The sequence below is a fragment of the Carassius carassius genome, chromosome 21, assembly GCF_963082965.1.
Source record: "Carassius carassius chromosome 21, fCarCar2.1, whole genome shotgun sequence".
Lineage (NCBI taxonomy): Eukaryota > Metazoa > Chordata > Actinopteri > Cypriniformes > Cyprinidae > Carassius > Carassius carassius.
The window spans coordinates 14,806,249-14,826,629 of record NC_081775.1 but is presented as its reverse complement, the minus strand read 5'-3'; the positions used below and the strand labels follow the sequence as shown (position 1 = coordinate 14,826,629).

The window sequence follows — 20,381 nt, the reverse complement described above, 5'->3', positions numbered from 1 at the left end:
GCTTATAATTCAGTGTTCACAGATACTATTCTATTTTTATTCGTTTTTTTATACTAATTTATTTCAGCCAGTCAGTTATTTATATATGTAACCAGTTTTTTTTTATGGTTATCGTTTTTGTTAACTATAATGATCCTTAGTTTTGTGATGCTACAACCCTCCTTAATGTAAATATAAATTTTGTTTAATTTTTTATATGATAATGAATGCAGTTAGGGCACTGCTTTTCACTTGAACTGTATATTTATTTTCAGTTAAAGCAAAACATTATAGATGATTTTTTCATCTACTGTATAAAAACAGTGACACACATTCAGACTGATTTAGGTCTATGGCCCTGCTTTAAGAGTCACATCAAATCAGTTTATGGGACATGGTATTGTAGGTTTGTCATGGTCCAGAATGTTTGCCAGCTCTAACCAGCTTGATCAAAGTCCACCAGGTCAGTATTTGCCCCACCAGCTGGTAATCCATCTGACAAATCGTCATCTAGATCTAGATCCAATTTCAGACCTATCATGATACATTTTCTGACTGATATATTTAGATTTTAAATTTATACAGTAGTGATTATTATTATTCATTTAAATACAAATAAGGATGTTTATTCAAAATGAATATGCATAGGTCCTGCTCAAGGCCTTATAAAATGTAAACTGTAGTTGCAGTACCTCTACATATTACTGCTATTTTAAATGACAGTAATTAATCTGCTGTGCGTGTGCGCCATCTAGTGGACATCCGCATTAATGTACAAACAAATACACATTTCAATGCATATTTTGTATGCGTGAATGAGTAAAGCAAAGAGACATTTTGCCAAATCAGCATCTTTATTGTACAAACAAATGCATTTTTAATCTATTGACATTTCTTTGTATCATAAAAAAGCAATATACAAGCTTTAAGAACGAAAATAAAAAGCAGCACAGAATGATTATGAGTAAAATATATAATTTGAATAAATATAACTTTATATTTCATGCTATAAAATAAAATTCATAAATGTTGAGTTAATTGTTACAGCATCAGCTAGCTGCATGTACTTCATAGTTGTATAAAACAGTAGATTTCTGAGGTTCAAAGTTGGGTTGTGAGGTTGTAGTATATGGATGACAGAAGGTTGGACAGAGTGCTACTTATACGATAAGACCTAAAGATCTGCTTTCCTCAGCGGTGAAACTCACATGCTTTCGGGAAGAGCAAGAACAGAAACATTTAGGTGCGTCTTACCACACCTATGAGGCAGACTGTATCGGGAACCAATGACTGAGGAGTTGTTTCCCCACCTGAAGTAAAAGTGCAAGCTTAGTTTTGGACGCACAAAGATCATTGCGCATCCAAAATGGCATTTTCTGAATACTAGTAAACCCTGAGTTCTACTTTTTACTTTTTGCAATGTCCAAAATACATGAGAGAACAAGAGTCTGACAGAGCTTGCATTAAAGGAATACTCATCCAGAAATTAAAGTTTGATGAAAATGTACTCAACCTCGGGCCATCCGAGAGGTAGAGGAGTTAACTTTATCAGAACAGATTTATAGAAATGTAGCATTACCCCATTTGCTCACCAAGTGAATGGATGCCATCAGAATGAGAGTTCAAACAAAAACAATAAACACAGTAACCCACAAGTAATCCTCCAGTGCATCAATTAATGTCTTCTGAATTGAATCTGCATGTTTTTAACTTCAAACCATAGCTTCCAACTAAAATATAAGTCCTCTATCAATAGCATTGCTTTCTCCAGTGAAAAAGTCATCTTATGCACTGATAAAACAACATTTATAAGCCAAAACTAATTAGCCAAAACAAATATGTTGGTGGATTTTGATGTGAGAGGACAACAGATGATGTATTTATGTACTTATTATGAATTATGGACTGGTAATTTAACCAGACACAACAATTAAAACGGCTTAAATGATGGCGGTTTCTTACAAAAACAGCTTTTCACTTCATAAGATTGACTAGTATGCGAGTCATGTGGATTACTTGTGGATTGTGATTCTGACGGCACCCATTCATTAACGAGCAAGTGATAAAATGCTTAATTTCTTCAAAGATGTTACATCTCGAAATTGCCTTAGTACATTTTCAGCATATTTTCATTTTTGGGTGAACTATTCTTTTAAGAATTCTGATTGGCCAGTTATATCTGCATTTTCAAAGCATGAAGAAAGAAGATCTTTAGCGTACACCATAGCGGCAGGTTACATCTCTCAAAGATCCCTTTCTTATTTGACAGAGATAAAAAAAAAAAAAAAGATGCAACTTTTCACCAGTGGCACTGAGGTGGCAGGTCGATGAAGTACAGACAGAATGTGGTGACCACAAAAGCAAGAAGCCACTCTGTAGAAGCATATTTGCCCAACCTGTCCAAGTTTTCACATAAAGTATATCTTAAAACATGAGAAAAAAAAATCCTCTCCTTGCCATAAATGACCTCAGCTCCCTGACATCCTGAATGCATTCATTTTGAGACACAATCCTCCTGCAATCTGAGAGGCAGACAGACTCCAATGTAAAAAAAAAAAGGCTCTTAAAAAGGTTATTGCTTTTGCATATTACACAGTGGAGACATGTTGGAAGTGGAGAACCGATGGAAGACTTCAAGATTTTCTTTTCTTCAATATCTCTAGGTTTAGCTCAGTGTTCATAAACTACCTGAAGTCAACAGTTAAAAAGGACGAGCTGCAAAATCAAAAAGTAGTCCAACAGCCTTCCCTGTAAACCATCTTTTTTGATTATTGTGCATGGCACAAACTGAACTGGTTTTATATGAACAAAGCAAGTGAATATGGACCATGAGTATCTAGGTCAAATGGCGGAGTATGACTCTATTAGTACAGTTCATTTAATCATTTACAAATGTATGTTAACCCCATATCACCGATTTAACATCTTTTTGCTTATACATTATAAAAACCAAAAAGAAACCTGACCAGTCGTAAAGCACCATTAAAGGGGAAACACATCCCAAGCAATAACATATTTGAGGCTTTATGAGTCCCATAAGCTGGGAGCATTACATGGTCAATTAATCCCTTATGGAATACATTATTTATTATTAAAAAAAGAAAATCATTAAGTGCATGCCAGGTGAAATATCACATAAGAGATATAGCTATAAATGAAAATCACTTTCAAGTTTTAAGACAAAAACAAAAAGTAATCTGTAGTTTCGTATTTCAACGCGGAGGGCACCATGCAATTCTACTTGAACAATAAGTGGGCCGGCATGCATATTTCCCCCCGGACCAAACAATATACATAATACAGCGATCTGCTAACCTGAAAGCATCATCTTTCTGATGAGATTATAGCCAAGCATAAATCAACTAACTTTTTTTTTTTTTTTTTTTTTTTTTTAAGAGGAAGCTTCTGTATCGTGAAGCTGCTTGATTGTCCCATTTTATTATCTCAGCATATTCACTTTCTGTGGAAACTGCATGATTCTGACGTGAAAATCTCTGTCGCTTCAATGCATATCGATCCCCTACAAATAAGATGTTTTCCCATAGAAACAAAAAGAATGATACAGAATAAAACAAATGCAACTATACAGACAGAACCCTTACTGCATGTCTCAATTATGATCTAACAGGCATATTGCTTTTGCATATACCATTAGTTCAGTATTTTTAAAAAAAGATCAGGCTGATCCATTGATACCTCCAAAAATAACAAACATTTCTGCTTTCTTTGAAAGAAACCCTCATCTCATTCCCATAATCTTGCATGGCAAAATAAAAAAATAAAAATTCACATATTGAAGTGATTCACATACACTTTAATTCAAAGGTTTGAGGTCAGTAAGATTTTTAAAAAGCTCACAGCAAAATTGTGAAATATTATTATAATTAAAAGTAAATATTTAATTTTTTATCATATTTAAAAAATGTACATTTATTTCTGTGTTGGCAAAGCTGAATTTTTAGCAGCCTTTAATCCAGTCTTCAGTGCCATATGACCCTTCAAAAATCATTCTTATATGATTTTTTTAATTTCATTAATAATTTCTTCTTATTAAATGTTGAAACCATTAATATTTTGCTGCTCAGTAATTTTATGGAAACCATATTTTTCTTTGATGAACAGACGGTTTAAAAGAACAACATTTATTTGAAATACTAATCTTTTATAACATTATAAATGTCTTTAGTTTATTATCTTTTTGATAAATTGAATGCATTATTTCTGAATAAAAATATAAATTTCTTAAAAAAAACAAATAAATAAATCTTGCTGACATCAAACTGTAATGAAGCCTATGTTTCACATTCAATCAACGTCCTTGACCAAAAAAAAAAAAAACCTTTGTATTATCATTCTTTAAAGACCACAGAACAACATCCAAAATCTGTTCACCAAATACTAAAGCTTACAGTTTTCATTGTAAAACATCATCTCAACAAAACCTACCTAAAACCAATGTGTGAAACACATGACAGCCAATGCTATAAAATCCCGACAGGTGTTAGAGCCAGCATGAGGCTGGGAAATGAGACGGAGAAGATCTACGGACACCTCTAAAACAGATTCATTTGCTCCAGGGCTTGGTTTTGGTCTTTCTTTGTCCGCTGTGCAACATACCACACAAACCCTTTACAATTTTTGGTTTGCTCTTTGGTTAGTGGCCAAAGTCACGTTCACATTATCTAAGATGAACGGGAACATTACGATAAAGCAACAGAGAAAATCGAAACATGTTCAGGGAATAAAGCAGTCAGGCTTACAATGTTTCAAATGGCATACATGGCATCTCATATCACAGAACGACACCAAACATGCTGTCAGTAGTACAAGGTGTTCTGCATTCAGAGTTTTGGCTCGATAACTGTAGTTATCACATTGGCTCATTATTTAAAACTGCCATGAACTGATTCAAAGCTAAAAAAATTAAAAAAAAATAAAAGTATAAGGTTAATTCTCATTCATCTGCCAGTAATACAAGCACATGAAGAGATTTTAATGGCACAAATAATTCAGCATTCTAAAATTTTCACTTTGAGTGAAACTGATTTTAAAGAGAGAGAGAAAGGGCAGAAGTCCTGAAGTTCAATTTGAAATCTCAGAATACTTTAACTGAGACCGAAATAAATGCAGAAAATAAAATAAAAATGGTATACGAGTAAACACCACAAAAGAAAAGTATACAAACTGAAAATGAAAACAGAACAGCACCATAATCTAAGTCACTGTGTGTTTTAACTTGTCGTACTTTCAGAAACAAGTTTTGTCCAAGGCGTGATACTGGATGCGGTTCACAGAATTAAGGAGTTGTCTTGGAAGGATAATACCAGAGTTTCTAAACAAAAGGGAACGCTGCTTACGCTAACTATCCTTGGCTAATGGTTGTTAAAGTTAACTTATGGAGGGCGTGGTAAAGTAAATATCCAAATGGTATTTCGGGCAAACTTGAAAGCACCTGAATCTTGTAAAAGCGAGGCATGTTTTAATCTGTCTGAGCATCAAGAACTATAAATCAAATATACTGCAGACAGTCAGGGAGGCAGATGCTCGACTATAAAATAGGAGTCCACAATACGCCATTTTACTTGTTTTGCATCTTATGTAGCCGCTTCTATTACTCGTTATGAATCAAATAAGTGATAAGAAATCAAATGTATCTACAATTGGCATGTGAGACAACAAGGAGCCTTATTCAATCACAGGTCAAGAAAAAAAAAAAAAGTGAGGTATGACGTTTTGCACCAGTTACATAACAATGAAAATGCATGAGAAGAGATATTGTGGAGATAACAGGCATCCAGGGCTCTCTCTTCACAATACTAAATGTATAAAAGTGCCCACAACAGTGATACTGACACTGCAGGTTTATCTTATTACTGCTCTATTGTAGTTTGAAACCCTACACTAAACCTCCTGAATAAACAATACACCTCCATACAATTTAACATTAACAAAAGCATACCGGCAGTAAGTGAATCTTCTTCAATTATACATTTCTGCACTGAAACATCATACGTTTTGGTCTATACATTGACAGATGCACAAGTGTGACAAGCCAAAGAGAGCTTCTTCTCACAGCTGTCTATTCAGCACCAAGGAGTTCGAGCCAGCTGAATACAAGAAGAGCTGTTTGAAATTTTAACCACTGATCGAGCGTGTACATTAATGCTATGAATATTTCACCAAGGCGTTTATTCCCCCCTTCTTCCTATGGCGGTATGGCCCTAAGGCAATTTTCATAACTTGCATGACTCCCGCACTACTTTTAGAAACGCATCTACAAATATATTAATATATAATTTAAACTTTAATTTTTAAAGGCACACCCTCCCCACTGGTGTTTGAAAAAACATAGAAAGTTGGCACGAAAGCAAAAGTAAAAAATGTGACTAAACATTTCTTAACTGAATAGAATTTTTGACTGTGCTGCTACTCTAGCACGATCTAACACGAATCTGTGATTATACTTTTGATATTATACCTGAAACCAGATGGATAATTTTACAGAAAGAGTTTAGAGTGACAGACTGTGATTTTATGAAAAATATGGCATTTAAAAAATAATAATAATAATTCCTGGATCCTAGAAAAACACCACAGGTACACCTTGTACTAGAGTCTTGTACAATATTCTCATAGATGTGCACAACATGGCTGCTAAGGAAAAATGAGCAAGATTAATCCAGAATTCATACAATGACTAAGGAATATTTCACTGAAGTTTCAAGCTTGGATAGAGTGGAGATGTTTTGTTCAGGGGTTTCACCGCAACATTAATTCAAACCCTATGAAAACAAAACAAATGTGACTTTACTGAGAAAAGTTTCTTCCCCTCCATTCAGGTTCTTTGCTATGAGGTAAAACCTGGCTGGAGTTGACGACAAGCTACAAATACTGTCCATTATGAGTTTATGTTGAGGTTGTATAATGAGGTATTGAACGGATGGATCACAAAAAGAGCCTTGCACTGGCAGATAAACCATTCCTTGTGAGTGAGTGACCCACTACAGGCCACATGTGCAAAAACAGGTCAGGTAAAAGCGTGATATGACAAGCATCTTATCTGAGCTTTCACATTATTCATTATTGCAACATGCCTATATTACTCTGTAAATATGTTGAAAAACATGGAAATATATATATATATATATATATATAGATATATATAAAAAATGTGATAAAACTTTTAGGAGGCCTTGATTACAGAGACCTCCTCCCCGATTATAGGACTCCTTCCCTTTGAAAAGCTCCTTAAAAACTTTCTCTCGATCTTTGTCCTGTGTAGAACTTCCACAAAAATGGATGAGTAGAAAATGCGCAAGGCAGGTTATTTCTTGTCGTTCTTTAAAAACAGCTGGGCTTAACCATGAAACGAGTAACCCTTAATGCTTCCTTATTAGATAAGGAGGACCAACAACCATTTAAATGGAAAACTTTATTCTCTGTGTCCATGCAGGGGTTTGGATTGAGGGGTTTCTTCCGGACTACACTTGCCACTCTCTTCGCTGGGGGTTTTCGTTGACAAATCATCGGGATAAGCTGCTACGCAGGCTGCTTCGCCTTCGGAGGCATCCTCTTGCTCCGCTCTCTGGCCATCTGGTGCCTCTCCCAGCAAGTCAGTGTGATTGTTGACTTCCGTGCCAGAGATCATGTGCTTCTTGCGCAAATGCTGATTGAGTGTGCCTTGGAAGGGAAAGCATTTGCCGCAGATCTGGCAGTGGAAGGGTTTGTTGTCCGTGTGGCCGCGGATGTGGTACTCCAGCTGATCTTTGCGGGTGTACTTCTTGCCGCAGAACTTGCAGACGAAGGGCGTAATGCCCATGTGCAGACGCATGTGACGGTCCAGGCTACCCTTTTGGTTAAAGGACTTGCCGCAGTAGATGCAGATGAGGCGCTCGTTGTAGGGGTACCACTGTCCGCGGAAACTCCGCTCTCTAACGTCATTCTCGAACGTAGTTGCCGTTGCAGGTGGATCTCCTTCGGTGGCACCAGGCTTGAGCTGAGTAAGCAGATCGGCTTGAAGAGGCACGGGACGTTTCGGTCGGGCACGACCACCCCGGACGCTGCTGAGCAAGGAGCGAGATGGGCTAGAGGAACTCAGGCTGACGAAACAGGAGGAAGGTAGTGCTGAGTAAGTATATGCGGCAGAGGAAAGCACAGGCCCGTACGATCCCACACTGACAGCCAACACCTGTTCACCGTCCACCAGCTCTGTGTGGTAGCCATCATCACCGGCCGATGAGCTATCGGAATAGCTGGGCCGGTCGGTTTTCTCCAGCTTGATATGGACATCGGTTACCTGTCCATCCTTGCCGATGAGGTCTACTTGTTCAGACTCAACCTCCATGGACACCTCCTGCTCGGATATGCTGTCGCTACTCCCTCGGTCTGACTGACCCTCTTCTGCCACTCCCTTACCTGAGCTTCGGCCCTCCCCGCAATGATTCTGCCGAGAATAGTAGTGTGGTGAAATCTGGGTGGGGTTTACAAAGATGCCTCCATCTTTCACTCCATTGCGGACAGCCCTTGAGGTGGTGCAATCATTATCTGGATCGATCCCAGTAGGCACAGGGACGCTGATCTTAGAGTGAATACCCTCAAGAATCTGTGTGCATTTGTCAATCACAGCCTGCATTTGGAGGAAGCTGGCAGCCGTGAGGAAGCTGATGACATCACGTAGACGCAATGACATTCGGCCAGTGTAGCAAAAGGAGAGCAGCTGCTCAAACACCTCAGGGCTCTTGATTACGGAGATGGAGAGGCCACTCATCGTGCCTAGCGATGAATGATCGCGGAAGTACGGTGAACTGGCGGCCAAGACGGCCTTGTGGGCTCGGAATGGCTGGCCCTGAATGTGCACAATGATGTCGCACAGCTTGCCCTGGAGACGGAGCTCATTGAGCTGGTTCAGGACGGTATTGCTGAACTCAGGTACATCGAACTCTATGAGGCTACCACAGTCCTCCATGACTCACTAACGTCTCTCCTGGTTTGTAGGGAACCTGAGAAAATAAAAAATAAAAATGTGTTAGGAAACACATTTATAGGTATTAAAGGTACTCTAAATGAAAGGTAGAGTATATGTAAGCACAGATGGAAAATTTTGTTGAGCACATCGGTCGGTTATAATGTTTAGCGTGGATTATCTTGTAATGTGAGACGTTTACAGATCGAATCTTGCACCTACCGATCGGCACTGCACACAAATCGGGGCCATCCCGGTCATATAAAACATGTCTGCTGTTTAGGTTTTTAAATCAGTATGATTACGGCTATGAATATGTCAGTAATTACACAAAAGCTGTTGAAGAGTGGAGATGGAGGAAAATGCTTGTGGAAGTTTTGCAATAACACAACTGTATGTATAATGTGTCAAAAGGTACCACAACTGCAAGAGCAAAGAGAAGCGCTGGGGTTTTGAGCATACTGGGTGAAAGCAGAAACCCACTAACATTAGTTGCTGAAATGTCAATGCGTGACTTAAACTGATCTTAATAATATCTTAAATTGTGTGATGTGCCACGATTGTCAAGTCTTGCAGTGTGTGCATCAGGGATGAAAATTAACTTTGTCCACCGGCCACTGTGGTTGGTGGATTTCAAAATCTACCAGCCACTCAATGTTTATACCAGCCACTTTCATGTTTTTAACCGACAACGTGTAACTGCATGTGAAAATTTATACTACAAGTAACAGAAACATTTATGTGATATTATAAACAGTTTTTGTACGCATTAATAATGTTGTATTTAATTCCAAAGGAAAGGATTCACTAGTATAAGTGTAATTTTTTTTTTCACAACACAAAATCACACGCATTTGGCTGGTGCAAATTTCCATCCCTGATATGCATGTTTAAGATTTAAGTTTTTTTTTTTTTTTTGATTTTTCTTATGCATGTGTTGCAAGCAGATTTCATAATCGGTTAGGATTTTAAAACTCTTGTAGTCCAAGCTTGGCATTAGAGAGGAAAAAACTAATGCATGAAACTCTAGTAATAATTAGAGATGTTCCGATCAGGGCTGGGTAAAAAAAATCGATTTTTCGATTAATCGTTTTTTTTAAATGTGACGCCCTCTTATGTGCGTCATTCATTCCTTCAGTTTAAAGCAGTGGTTCTGAACCCGCGGCCCGTCACGAATTCAAATGCTGCCCACCATTTGCTGAACACACACACACACACAAACAACTTTTGCAACTCACTTGAAGAAGTTAAAGCAAATGGAAACACCATATACTACGCAGCAATCATCCTTAATTGAAGAAATGTGGCAAAACATCTCTGGAGAGAACCTCATATTATTAAATTCGAAAGTGCTTTCCATATTTGGATCAACATAGGCTACATTTGTGAAGGCACATTTTCTGCAATGTCGCGCGTCAGGTCATGCTCCCGTTCGCGTCCAGACTGCATCTTGCGTCCGCGAGTCCGCTATGGACCGCTAGGCAGGCATGATGTAAACATCGCCATCAGAGAGTGTGTACCAAGGCTCTGAGCAGACGACCGCGCGGACAGGTGCGCGTGGTCAGTAGTCTTCAAAAGCACAATTGCACATGTTCAGGCAGTGTGAAGAAGCCCATTGCCAATCGAACCAATCGGGCCGGGCTTGGGCTTGGGCTTGTGCGGTAAATGAGCGGTCATGTAATGTGTTTCAATTAGCGCAAGAAAGATGCGAAAATGTATGCAGAGTAGTTGAAACGGAGGCTTGCCTCTGACGATTACGTTTTTTGTAGCACCAGCAACTAAAGCAAAGTCTGAGGTTTGGAAAAGTTTTGACCTTGTTTATAATGAGAATAATGAGTGAATAATGACACACCATCAGTGAGCGCAGGAGCGCGCTGAAGCCATCTACAGTGGATATAATCATTTTCCTCCACAAAAACATGTAGACCTAGCCTAATCTTGGTGAGTAAATGTTTTTCAAATAATAACTAAATATTATTTGAGTCTTAAATGCATAATGTAGACAGAGTAGGCTATATAAGCTAATGTTGGCATTTTATTATTATTTATTTTTATTTTATTATGTCAGCTGCTATGGCAAAGCAAATCCGGCAGAGCCTTTATTTTAATTAATTTCGTTATTGCCAAATACCCATCTTAATTTAGAATTTATCTTAATAAAATCTTTTAAGAAAGACTTGTATTTATTGGTGCGTTGGCCTATTTATATGCTAAATGAGCCTATACCAAGGGCTAATTATAGAGTGCTGAGATGTAACGATGTTACAGAGGACTTATTTTATTTCTTTGTTCAAACTTCCAAGTGGCCTATTACGTTAGTCATGTATAAATTATGTAAAACCATGTAAAATGACTCATTCCTGACAAAAGGCAAAGAGCTGCGTGCGTGTACATTTGAATAATGTTGGGCTGTAAATGGGTTCGGGCTTTTAAAAAGCTGTGAATCAAAATGTACTTGTCGGGCTCGGGCCTAAATCTGTAGTCTTAGTTTTAATCTGTCGGTCTTAATAGAAAATCGAATCGAAAATCGAATCGAGAATCGAAATCGAATCGATTTGGGAGCATGTGAATCGAAATCGAATCGATCTGGAACATCTGAATTGATACCCAGCCCTAGTTCCGATACCCTTTTTCTCTTCCCTATACCGATTCCGATACCTGGGCTCAGGGTATCGGCCGATACAGAGTACTGATCCGATACCTGGGTGTGTATCTGTATATACAGCTGTATATACTACTAGTCCTGTGTAAATTGCTAGAATTATTTTATGGTGTGCTTCAGACTTATCCCTTAATAAAACATGAACAAATACATGGTGAACTACTGTATTTATTACAGTATTTTTATTATCTGACATGAATTTAACAGTTATATTTATTTTCTTAAGCGAAAAAGCTTAAGCAGTAGCTTAATATATTGTAAATTTACTCACGTTAAACCGAATAGTTTTCTCAAATGAAACGGTAAATTCTCATGAAGTGACGGATTATGCGTTCGTGTCCTCATATAGTGACACACGGCAGAAACTACAAAACAGCGAGCTCCCACGCATCTGCACCCGTCACCCACAGAGATGTAGAATTTGCAGGAGTAATATTGGAATGGTATTTTGCAGTTTAATAGTCACAGACAATATTATATATATTAGGCTACAGTCTGGAGCTCTGCGCTTAGACTAACACGGAAGCGATTGAACGCAGCTGCGAGTACCGAATATACTCCGACTTGGTAGTGAAGTGCCAGTACTTGTGGCATCCCTAGTAGCCGTTTTACTATCTGGTTGGTCCAGTCTGAAATACTGCTAAACAGCGGACATACTGCTAACCATGCCGATGCCAGAATTTGTTGTGGTATCTGTGATATTTTCAATACTACTATCGGAATTGGAACAACTCTAGTAATAATTAGGGTTTTAAATTCAAGACAGTACAGTACGAATCTACACTTTAACCCTATTAACAACAAAATATGTTTTGGTACATTAGTTTCAGCCTGCTTACTGTCTAACCACACTTCCCTAGTCTTTTTACACATGAGAGTAAACATCCTGCTGTACTACTCAAACGTAACATCCAAATGAAGAAGAAAAAAAAAAACTTCCATTTACTTACTGAAGGTATCTGTTATCTAGTGCATTATTCTTCAAATCAAGGAACATTCATTTTGCATATCACATGCATTTACATACAAGATCCATTCAAAAGTTTATGTTTTTTTTTCTTGTTACAGTGTAATTATACATTTAAGTACTAAGTAATATTAATTACCTAGATGTACTTAGTATATGGTTAGGGTTACTTGCATGGAATTATGCATAATGTATTATTATAATAGTAACTACATGTAACAAGGATACCTTAATGTTACCTTTTTTTTCTTTGAAAGAAGTGTCTTGTGCCCAGAAAGACTGTATTAAAAAAAAAAAGTAGTGTGGTAAAATATTTTTTTATAAAACTGTTTTCTATTTTAATGTGTTTTAAAATGTAATTTCTTCCTGTGATGACAAAGCTGGATTTGCAGCAGTTATTACTCCACTTTACAATGTGATATGATCCTTCCAATGCCATTTTGTTGTTAAGAAAATATTTCTCATTATCAATGTGCTGCTTAATCGAGGGAAATATTTCAGGATTCTTTGATAAATAGCATTTCAAAACAGCATAATCTATTGATCTGATATGAATCTTGTGTTACATTATACATATCTTTACTGTCAGTAATGACTGAACCCAAACTATTGAATGCTAATGTATATGTTGGCATGGGTTTGTTTGGATCTCAGTGGGATAAATGTTTTGAAAAACCAGAACATTCTGTAATAAGACACTGCATCTGATTAATTTCACAGAGATTCATAAAGCAGAAAAAAAGCAGGCGAACATAAGGCCAGTTTACTTTGGCTCTAGAGTGCAAGTTTTTTTGATGCATCTAGTGCACACTTTGACCCAATCCTTTGTGTGCGGTGTACACTGAAACTAAAGCACTTTAAAAACTCAATAGACATCATCTCTTTAAATGACAAAAACAGCCTATAGCCATGACTGGTCTTCAAACACACCTAAAAAAATCCTAGTTCATACAGTGCTCTCAAGCAAGTGTCATCCAGAACAAAGTCTGAAAAGCAGACAAATCGTCATAAAACCAATAAGATCTTAGATGTTTATGGGTGTGTTGTTCAGAGACATCATTAGATCAAGTTGATGCACGGCCAAAAATGATGTGGGAGAAAGAGTGATCCATCATTAAGAGCATAAAAGTACTACTGCAGCCACTTAATTTGCAAGTAACATGTTGAACAGCACAACACATTATAAAAGCTGCATTTGAAAAGAAATGGAAAAAAGCTAAATTCCCAATAATCTCGTAAAGGAAAGGCTGGTCATCTTATCTTCCTCTTTACAATTTTCTCTCTAGGCCCTCTATGCCTTCACCTAGGGGTGGGTTATATGGCAAAAATATCAGTTTTTTTTTTTTTTTTTTGATTATATAGACTAATTCTTAAAGCAACTGTATTAAAGTTCTTCAGTCAAGAATAGTGAGTGATTTCTCTTTACGTTTTGTTGTTTTATTAATGTTAAATGGATAGTTCACCCAAAATTAAAAAATTGTAATTCCTGTTATGTCCTTGTTCACATGTAAATGAAGAAGACTTGTCAGAAAGGTGTTGCACCACTGCTATGTGAACCAAGCTTAAACTCAAGTTTGACAGGTTGCCAGAGAATGTATACTCAGTTGATCTTGTGGACCCAAGGGGGCAAGTGTCCTGGCAGCACTCCAGCAAGATGCAATAACGTATTTCGCACTCAGGCTCATGTCCCGAGGGGAGAGTTGAGGGGGATTTTAACTCTCGATCATTAAAAATAATAAAATCATGAAACTACTTCCTAATACTAAGGTTTACATGAGTACCAGACCAAGGGGCATATTTATATGGTGGATTGGTAAAAAGATTGTCTGTTAAAGGTTAGCAATTTCTCAGTGAGATAATGTGGCAGCGTCAACAGTGATACAAGAGATTTGGCAACAGTCAATGTCCATGTCAAAGGCTAATTTTTTTGGCATCAACAGAGCTGTTCCAGTTGAAGTAATCGAATTGCCTTGGTTCACTGCATGACAGATCTTCATGTCTAATAATAAGTTACTTATTGTATCTCTTAACTTGTGGATCAGTTTGTTTGATCTAAAACTGCAATTTTAACACGCATTCGTATTTCATACCAGACCAAATCTGATGATGAAATTAGGTAAACACTGTATCAGCCTAATTAATATTTTTTAGGATAATCTCAATTAGTCTTCTTTAAAGTTTTATAGTCCTTTTTGGTTCCCAAATATTAGCAATCAGATCCAGTCAATCACAGGCACAATAAAACTTTACATACTGTACACACACACACACAACCCAGAATCCCCAAACAACAGTAAAAATAAAAGCTCAAGGCTAACCGGGAAAACTTATTTTACCGGTTCACTGAGCAAGCCGTTAAGACTTAGAAACTGCCATATCAGCATTGGCAAACGAACACTGCAGAAGGCCTGCTTCAAGATAAGCAGCTTTTATCCTATTCTGCAAAATAAACTTTAGTCCAGTACTGCCAAAACTGCTTAACATGCACAGTCTGGCAAGAGGAACCCAAAAGGCCGTGAAAGGGTGGAAAAGTGGCGAGGAGTGCTTTGCAAACTTTGAGGGGAACTGTTTTTAAAAACTTTCATGAGAATACAGCGTATGCTGTGCAGTGTGGTTTATCTCAGTAGCACTTTGATAGAAAAAGTAGGAAAGTATCCTGAAAAACTGTGTCCATATATTCTAATATACATATATGAGGGGACCTATCATACCGCATTGTACAAGGCACGACGCAAGTGTTTTTTGTTTTTGCTATTTTCACGTTCCGCGTTGTTTAAATAGCAAATGCATTTGCACCCAAAATGAGGCGTGTTCAGGCACATTGCTATTTTGAGGCAAATGAAATAAGACTGCGCCACTGACCAACTAAAACCTGGTCTAAAGTCATTGGCGCAGTATTTTTGTTAAAGAGTGCATTAGTAATATGCGCCTATAGGCAGGTCCACAACGCTCGTACACTCTGCTTATTACACACTCAGGGGTGCACAGCAGCACACAAACATGCCAAATATTAGAAATTAAAGGGTTACGATGTAAAAGATTATTATTGTGTAGGCTTCATAAATATAAAAATTCCTACATGTCATAATGCATAGTCATTGCATGTATCAGGATTATGCTACTTATTTGCTTGCGCATGAGCAGCTCTGTTTCCTCTCTGAGACACGTTCAGTCTTTTGCACTTGCCGTGTAAACAGTAAATCCGTCATGGCGCAAACACAACTAGCTCTTAAAGGGAATGAGAGATAAGACTCGGATTGGTTTATTGCACGTTATGCCCAAAACACACCCATTTCCAATTAAGAGAATAGGTTTTAGACCATGCGTCAGGTGTGCCGACCATGCGCTTTGATCGCTAAAATAGGGCTCAAGGTCTTAAAATGACCACAGCCTAAAGTGCTGCTGTCTGTATTATAAAAGCGTTAATTTATCACTGGCAAGATGGGGTCTTAATAAAAGTTGTCGGTATATGCAGTAAATGCATTTTTTTGTGACTAAAGAAAACAGAGAAAAGGAGCTGTTGTGAAAAAAAAGGTAGGGAAACTTCCAACACCCATAATGCACTGGGCTCAATCAGACTATCTAGAGCGTGGACACAAAATTTGAAAGCACGATTTGTAGTTTTAACAAAGTCCACCAAATGACGGCTTTATTTAAATTCTTAATGTTGAGTCTTGAAGAAAATAAAGTATTTTTATTTAAACAGTAGTAGATACAACAATCTCTAATCACGTTTATATAACCGCTAGCATATCTATCATGATAATATAGCCTATATCTCAACAACACAGCAGCAGCTAGCTCGAAAGGCTACTGAAAAATGGGTCAGAAGCTCTGGGTAACATCCTTGGTCCCAGGCATGAGGCTATACCAAAGGAATCTTCAGTTAAAACACTAACATATTGCTCCCAATCGTGACAGGAGAAAGATCATAAAAAGGCCAATGTGCATTAGGAACATAGTCCAGGCCTGTTTTGTGCCTCCTCCCATTGCCATCTATGAGTCCAGTCATTCGGATGGCAAGAAAAGAAAAGCTAGCTACATCAAAGGGAAACTTCTGCACAAATTCGAAAGGATAATTAAGAATCGCTATAAAAGAATTGGCAAGGGAAATCAGCCAGGCTTTGCATATCTTACAGGCATAATCAGAGTGGATAAAAATACCACCAAGTCATTCTGTTTTGCTTCGGGTGCGCAGGTCAAAGGCATCCTTTCTTCATTCCCAAGTCGATCCCCACTGAAGCTGGCCAAGAGACGAGGAACACACAGCCAAAGCCCACTGAACCGCAAGCTTCAGGAACAAACTGCTCTTGAACATTCCCAAAAAACTTAAGTATTATACTCACAGCAGAAGTCATTAGATTCAAAAGCAGGTAACAAAAGCTGGAGCAGTGGAGGTGATGTCTTGTGTAAGATACAAGAACAACCCCCCCCCCACATGCTATAAATCTGCCATAACAGGAGGACTTACAAACCAAAACCCTTTAACAGCTAATACTGAGGAAAAGCAGCCACAGCCACAAAAATGAAAGGTTTATCGAGTGCAAAGCAATAACGCACACGGCTTAACTGTTTTGGCATCTTCTGTTCAGACAAGCCTGTTGGGAAACATTCCTAGTGGTTAGGAGGGACCTTTATGCCTTCAGAGATGCCATTAGCGCACCTATAGAATTAGTGAGCAAAATACGCCTTTTAAAAAGACAAGGAACGGGGAAATCCACTGTGAAGACAGTTTGAACTTCCTGATGAGCAAATACAAATATTTTTACTTTCAATATCAGGATATTGTTCAAGTAGATATATTTCAGGTACATAATCACCTTGAACATATGCCAGAGGTTTCTACAGAACCCGAGTTTAAAAAAAAAAAAAAAAAAATGCTCTTACTCAAGTTTCACTCGGATATCCTTCCTATAGAACATAACTGTGCCCACCCACTTTCCTGTGTGGTTGGTTAAAGGAGAGTTTTCCCCATAGATTATTAAAAGGTTGTAAGCCATGAACCAAGCCTATAAGCTACGAAGTGAATCACAACTTTACAATCTTTAATTTGAAGCAAAAAGTCAAAGGTCATAAAGTCATGTGCATTTATCGGAAGGAACAGCAATTGCATTGTGAATGGCAGAATTGAATTGATAGAGACATACAGAAAAAAAAAGACATATTACGGGTTATCGTTCGAAATCAATTGCCCTATGAAAGAAAGATTTTTACTTTCAGAACCTGATTGTTGCACTCTTTTATTGTTGTGTACTGCTGTGATACATTTAGCCTACTAACCTGCATTTGCCAATTAGCAGCCACTTTTATCCAAAAAGACTAATAAATGAGGAAAAAAATGCAAGCAATTTATCACACTTAAACCAGTACTTCAAAAACTAGAGCAGACATATGTGGAAAATTAAAGAAAATGAAACTTTCCTGCCTTTAACACTTTGGCCTTTAAACCTCACTCACGTTTTGTTTGTGTGAAGTATGATTTTATTTCAAGTATTATAATAGAGCCACTAATCACATACAATACAAACAGGCAAAACAATGTCAAACGATTCAGTTTTAAAAAGATTAAAAAAAAAAAAAAAAACTTTCACGACAGAAAAATCATTATGGCACATTAACAACTTTTGAAAGTGAAACTATAAAAATGATTTTCTCATTCTTGCACACAACACTCAGACTTTACTTTCCCTTTATGCCAATAAAAGTTTTAACTTACAGACACAGCGCTCATTTTCATTTTGGGTGAACTAAAACTATTAAACCTGTGACAAAGTCATCCCCTTAAACATATGTCATAATGGCTTTTGTCACTCATGGCTTTTGACGATCGAGTTACTAAGCTAATTAAATGTAGTTTCACTTTAACTTTAAATAAATCATTACCACCTTGTAAAATAAATCAGTAACAGCTCAATTAACTCTGGTTGTTTCAAAACCTAGTGAGTTGTCTAAAAAGACAGCATTTAAGGCATGACTGGCACCATCAAACGAATTTATAATGTACAAACGATATATAGGTAAATTAGGCGGTTCACTAGTTTAATGACTTACACTTTCGATATTTAAATACCTTAACATAATAAGTTAATGAAAAGTAACGTACTTCTGCCTCACGTTTCCTGTTGTAATCAAAAGTTGTAACGTTACTTGTCCAAACACAACCAGGAGGGTGGGAAGTGGCCCACTGTCTTCTGATTGAAGGGAATGTGGAATGTGGAGGTTGGCAGCTAACACTGACTGCATCGGAGTTGAAAATAAACACGTAAGCTACGTTTAAGAGCTAAAGAGCGGTGTAAAATGGTAAGGTCAGATCATGACAGTTTCCCTCGGATAGGCAATGTTAATCTGCCCCGCGCTGCATGCGAACTCACCCTCATTACACCAGGCTAGCTCGTACCAAAGCTGTCACGGAATGCTAACAAGTTAGCCGGTTAGCGACATCTACTTAGAAGCGTCCGGTATTAACCGCGTCAAATACAAAACCATGACGTCAGAGCGAATATAAAGCGCAATTCAAAATATCTCACCTTCTCTGGTCAAACGTCGCCCATTCCTTTGCACAGCGACTCGCTTTAGCTCCAGCCTGGCCTCCTCCTTCCCCAGCTGTGCTCCTCAGCCGTTGCTATTTTTCCAGCTCTCTGCCTAACCGGAAGTGGACGCGTGCTGTCTCCAGGGGACGCGCTGTGTCTCTCGAGTTTCTTGACGCGCTGTCAGGGAAGTCGCTCGATAGATGCTATAGAGATCAGCGGTAGGGCTCGCCCCCTTCCCTGCGACTTTTCGGTACAAGGGTCAGACGGTGTATGTTTAAGGGTGTCCGCTTTGTTGCAATAATTTCAGTGAAGAGTATCCAGAATTCACTTCCGTGAATAACGTAACATACTAAACAAGATTCTGAGGCCGGACAATAAGGACAACAAAGTCTACTTACTAATATAGAAGTCTTCTTAAAAAAAAAAACAATTAAATATTATTTAAATATACATAATGTTATACATGATAGGTAAAAATTGATAGCCTGACTGCACTGTAAGTCGTTTTGGATAAAAGCGTCTGCTAAATGCATAAATTTAATTTAATTTAATTTTTAATTTTTAATAATTATTGATATATTATTAATACATTATTAATTATTACAATAATAACAATTATTAATATATTATTATTATTGTTAATAATAATAATATAATGTTATGTTTATTTAAATAACATGGGGGAGAAAAATGTACATGCTTAACCTACTCCTTGATTTTTAAGAAGACTAACTCGTATTTAAACATAAAACGTTATCATCAAACTCGGAATGAGGTCATAATGACCCAGGTGCCTCCTTCAGCCTGCCAGTTTCGAGCTCTTTTACTAGATCCAACAGCAGAGGGGGCCATTGGCTAAATTAACAAAGAGAAGAGGTCTGGTCACATTGTTGCGTAAACAACCGTGATAAAGGCTACTCTATACAGGCATAAATGATGTTATATAATCATATCTATAATATAATGTAGAACAATGACAGAAATAATGTATTGCGTAGGTTACAGAATTTACTATATTTAAATATGCTGTTCTGCAGCACTGTATTATCTAAATTTATGTCAGTCGACAGCAATCAAGACGTTGTTTCAGCTGGATGCAAAGAAGAACTTTTGGTAATTTGTTTTTACAACTAAGTTTTTATGCTCAAGATCTCTGTATTTAACCCAGAAAACCAATTGATAGCCCTGATAACTTTTTTTCAGTCATAGTGTGGAGCCAACTCAAAAAAAGAAAAAGAAAAAAAAACCTGATTGGTTCTTTGCTGAACCCAAGGTGCTGGA

At 37.6% G+C, this 20,381-nt stretch overlaps 1 protein-coding gene across 3 annotated transcripts; it reads right to left on the bottom strand.

The window, feature by feature from the left end:
* Window positions 1–4,319: 4,319 nt before the first annotated feature.
* On the bottom strand, window positions 4,320–19,273 carry zbtb34 (zinc finger and BTB domain containing 34). Of its 3 annotated transcripts, none has more exons than XM_059503449.1 (2): window positions 19,098–19,273; window positions 4,320–8,978 (listed from the first exon to the last, which is right to left on the bottom strand). In XM_059503449.1, exon 2 carries the CDS (start codon window positions 8,942–8,944, stop codon window positions 7,412–7,414), a length of 1,533 nt encoding a protein of 510 aa, XP_059359432.1. In that variant the 5' UTR covers window positions 8,945–8,978; window positions 19,098–19,273; the 3' UTR covers window positions 4,320–7,411. The 3 variants fall into 3 exon arrangements, with proteins under 3 accessions (XP_059359432.1, XP_059359434.1, XP_059359435.1); XM_059503451.1 differs by lacking the exon at window positions 19,098–19,273 and adding an exon at window positions 18,942–19,028; XM_059503452.1 differs by lacking the exon at window positions 19,098–19,273 and adding an exon at window positions 18,674–18,831.
* Between the last annotated feature and the right edge of the window lie 1,108 nt (window positions 19,274–20,381).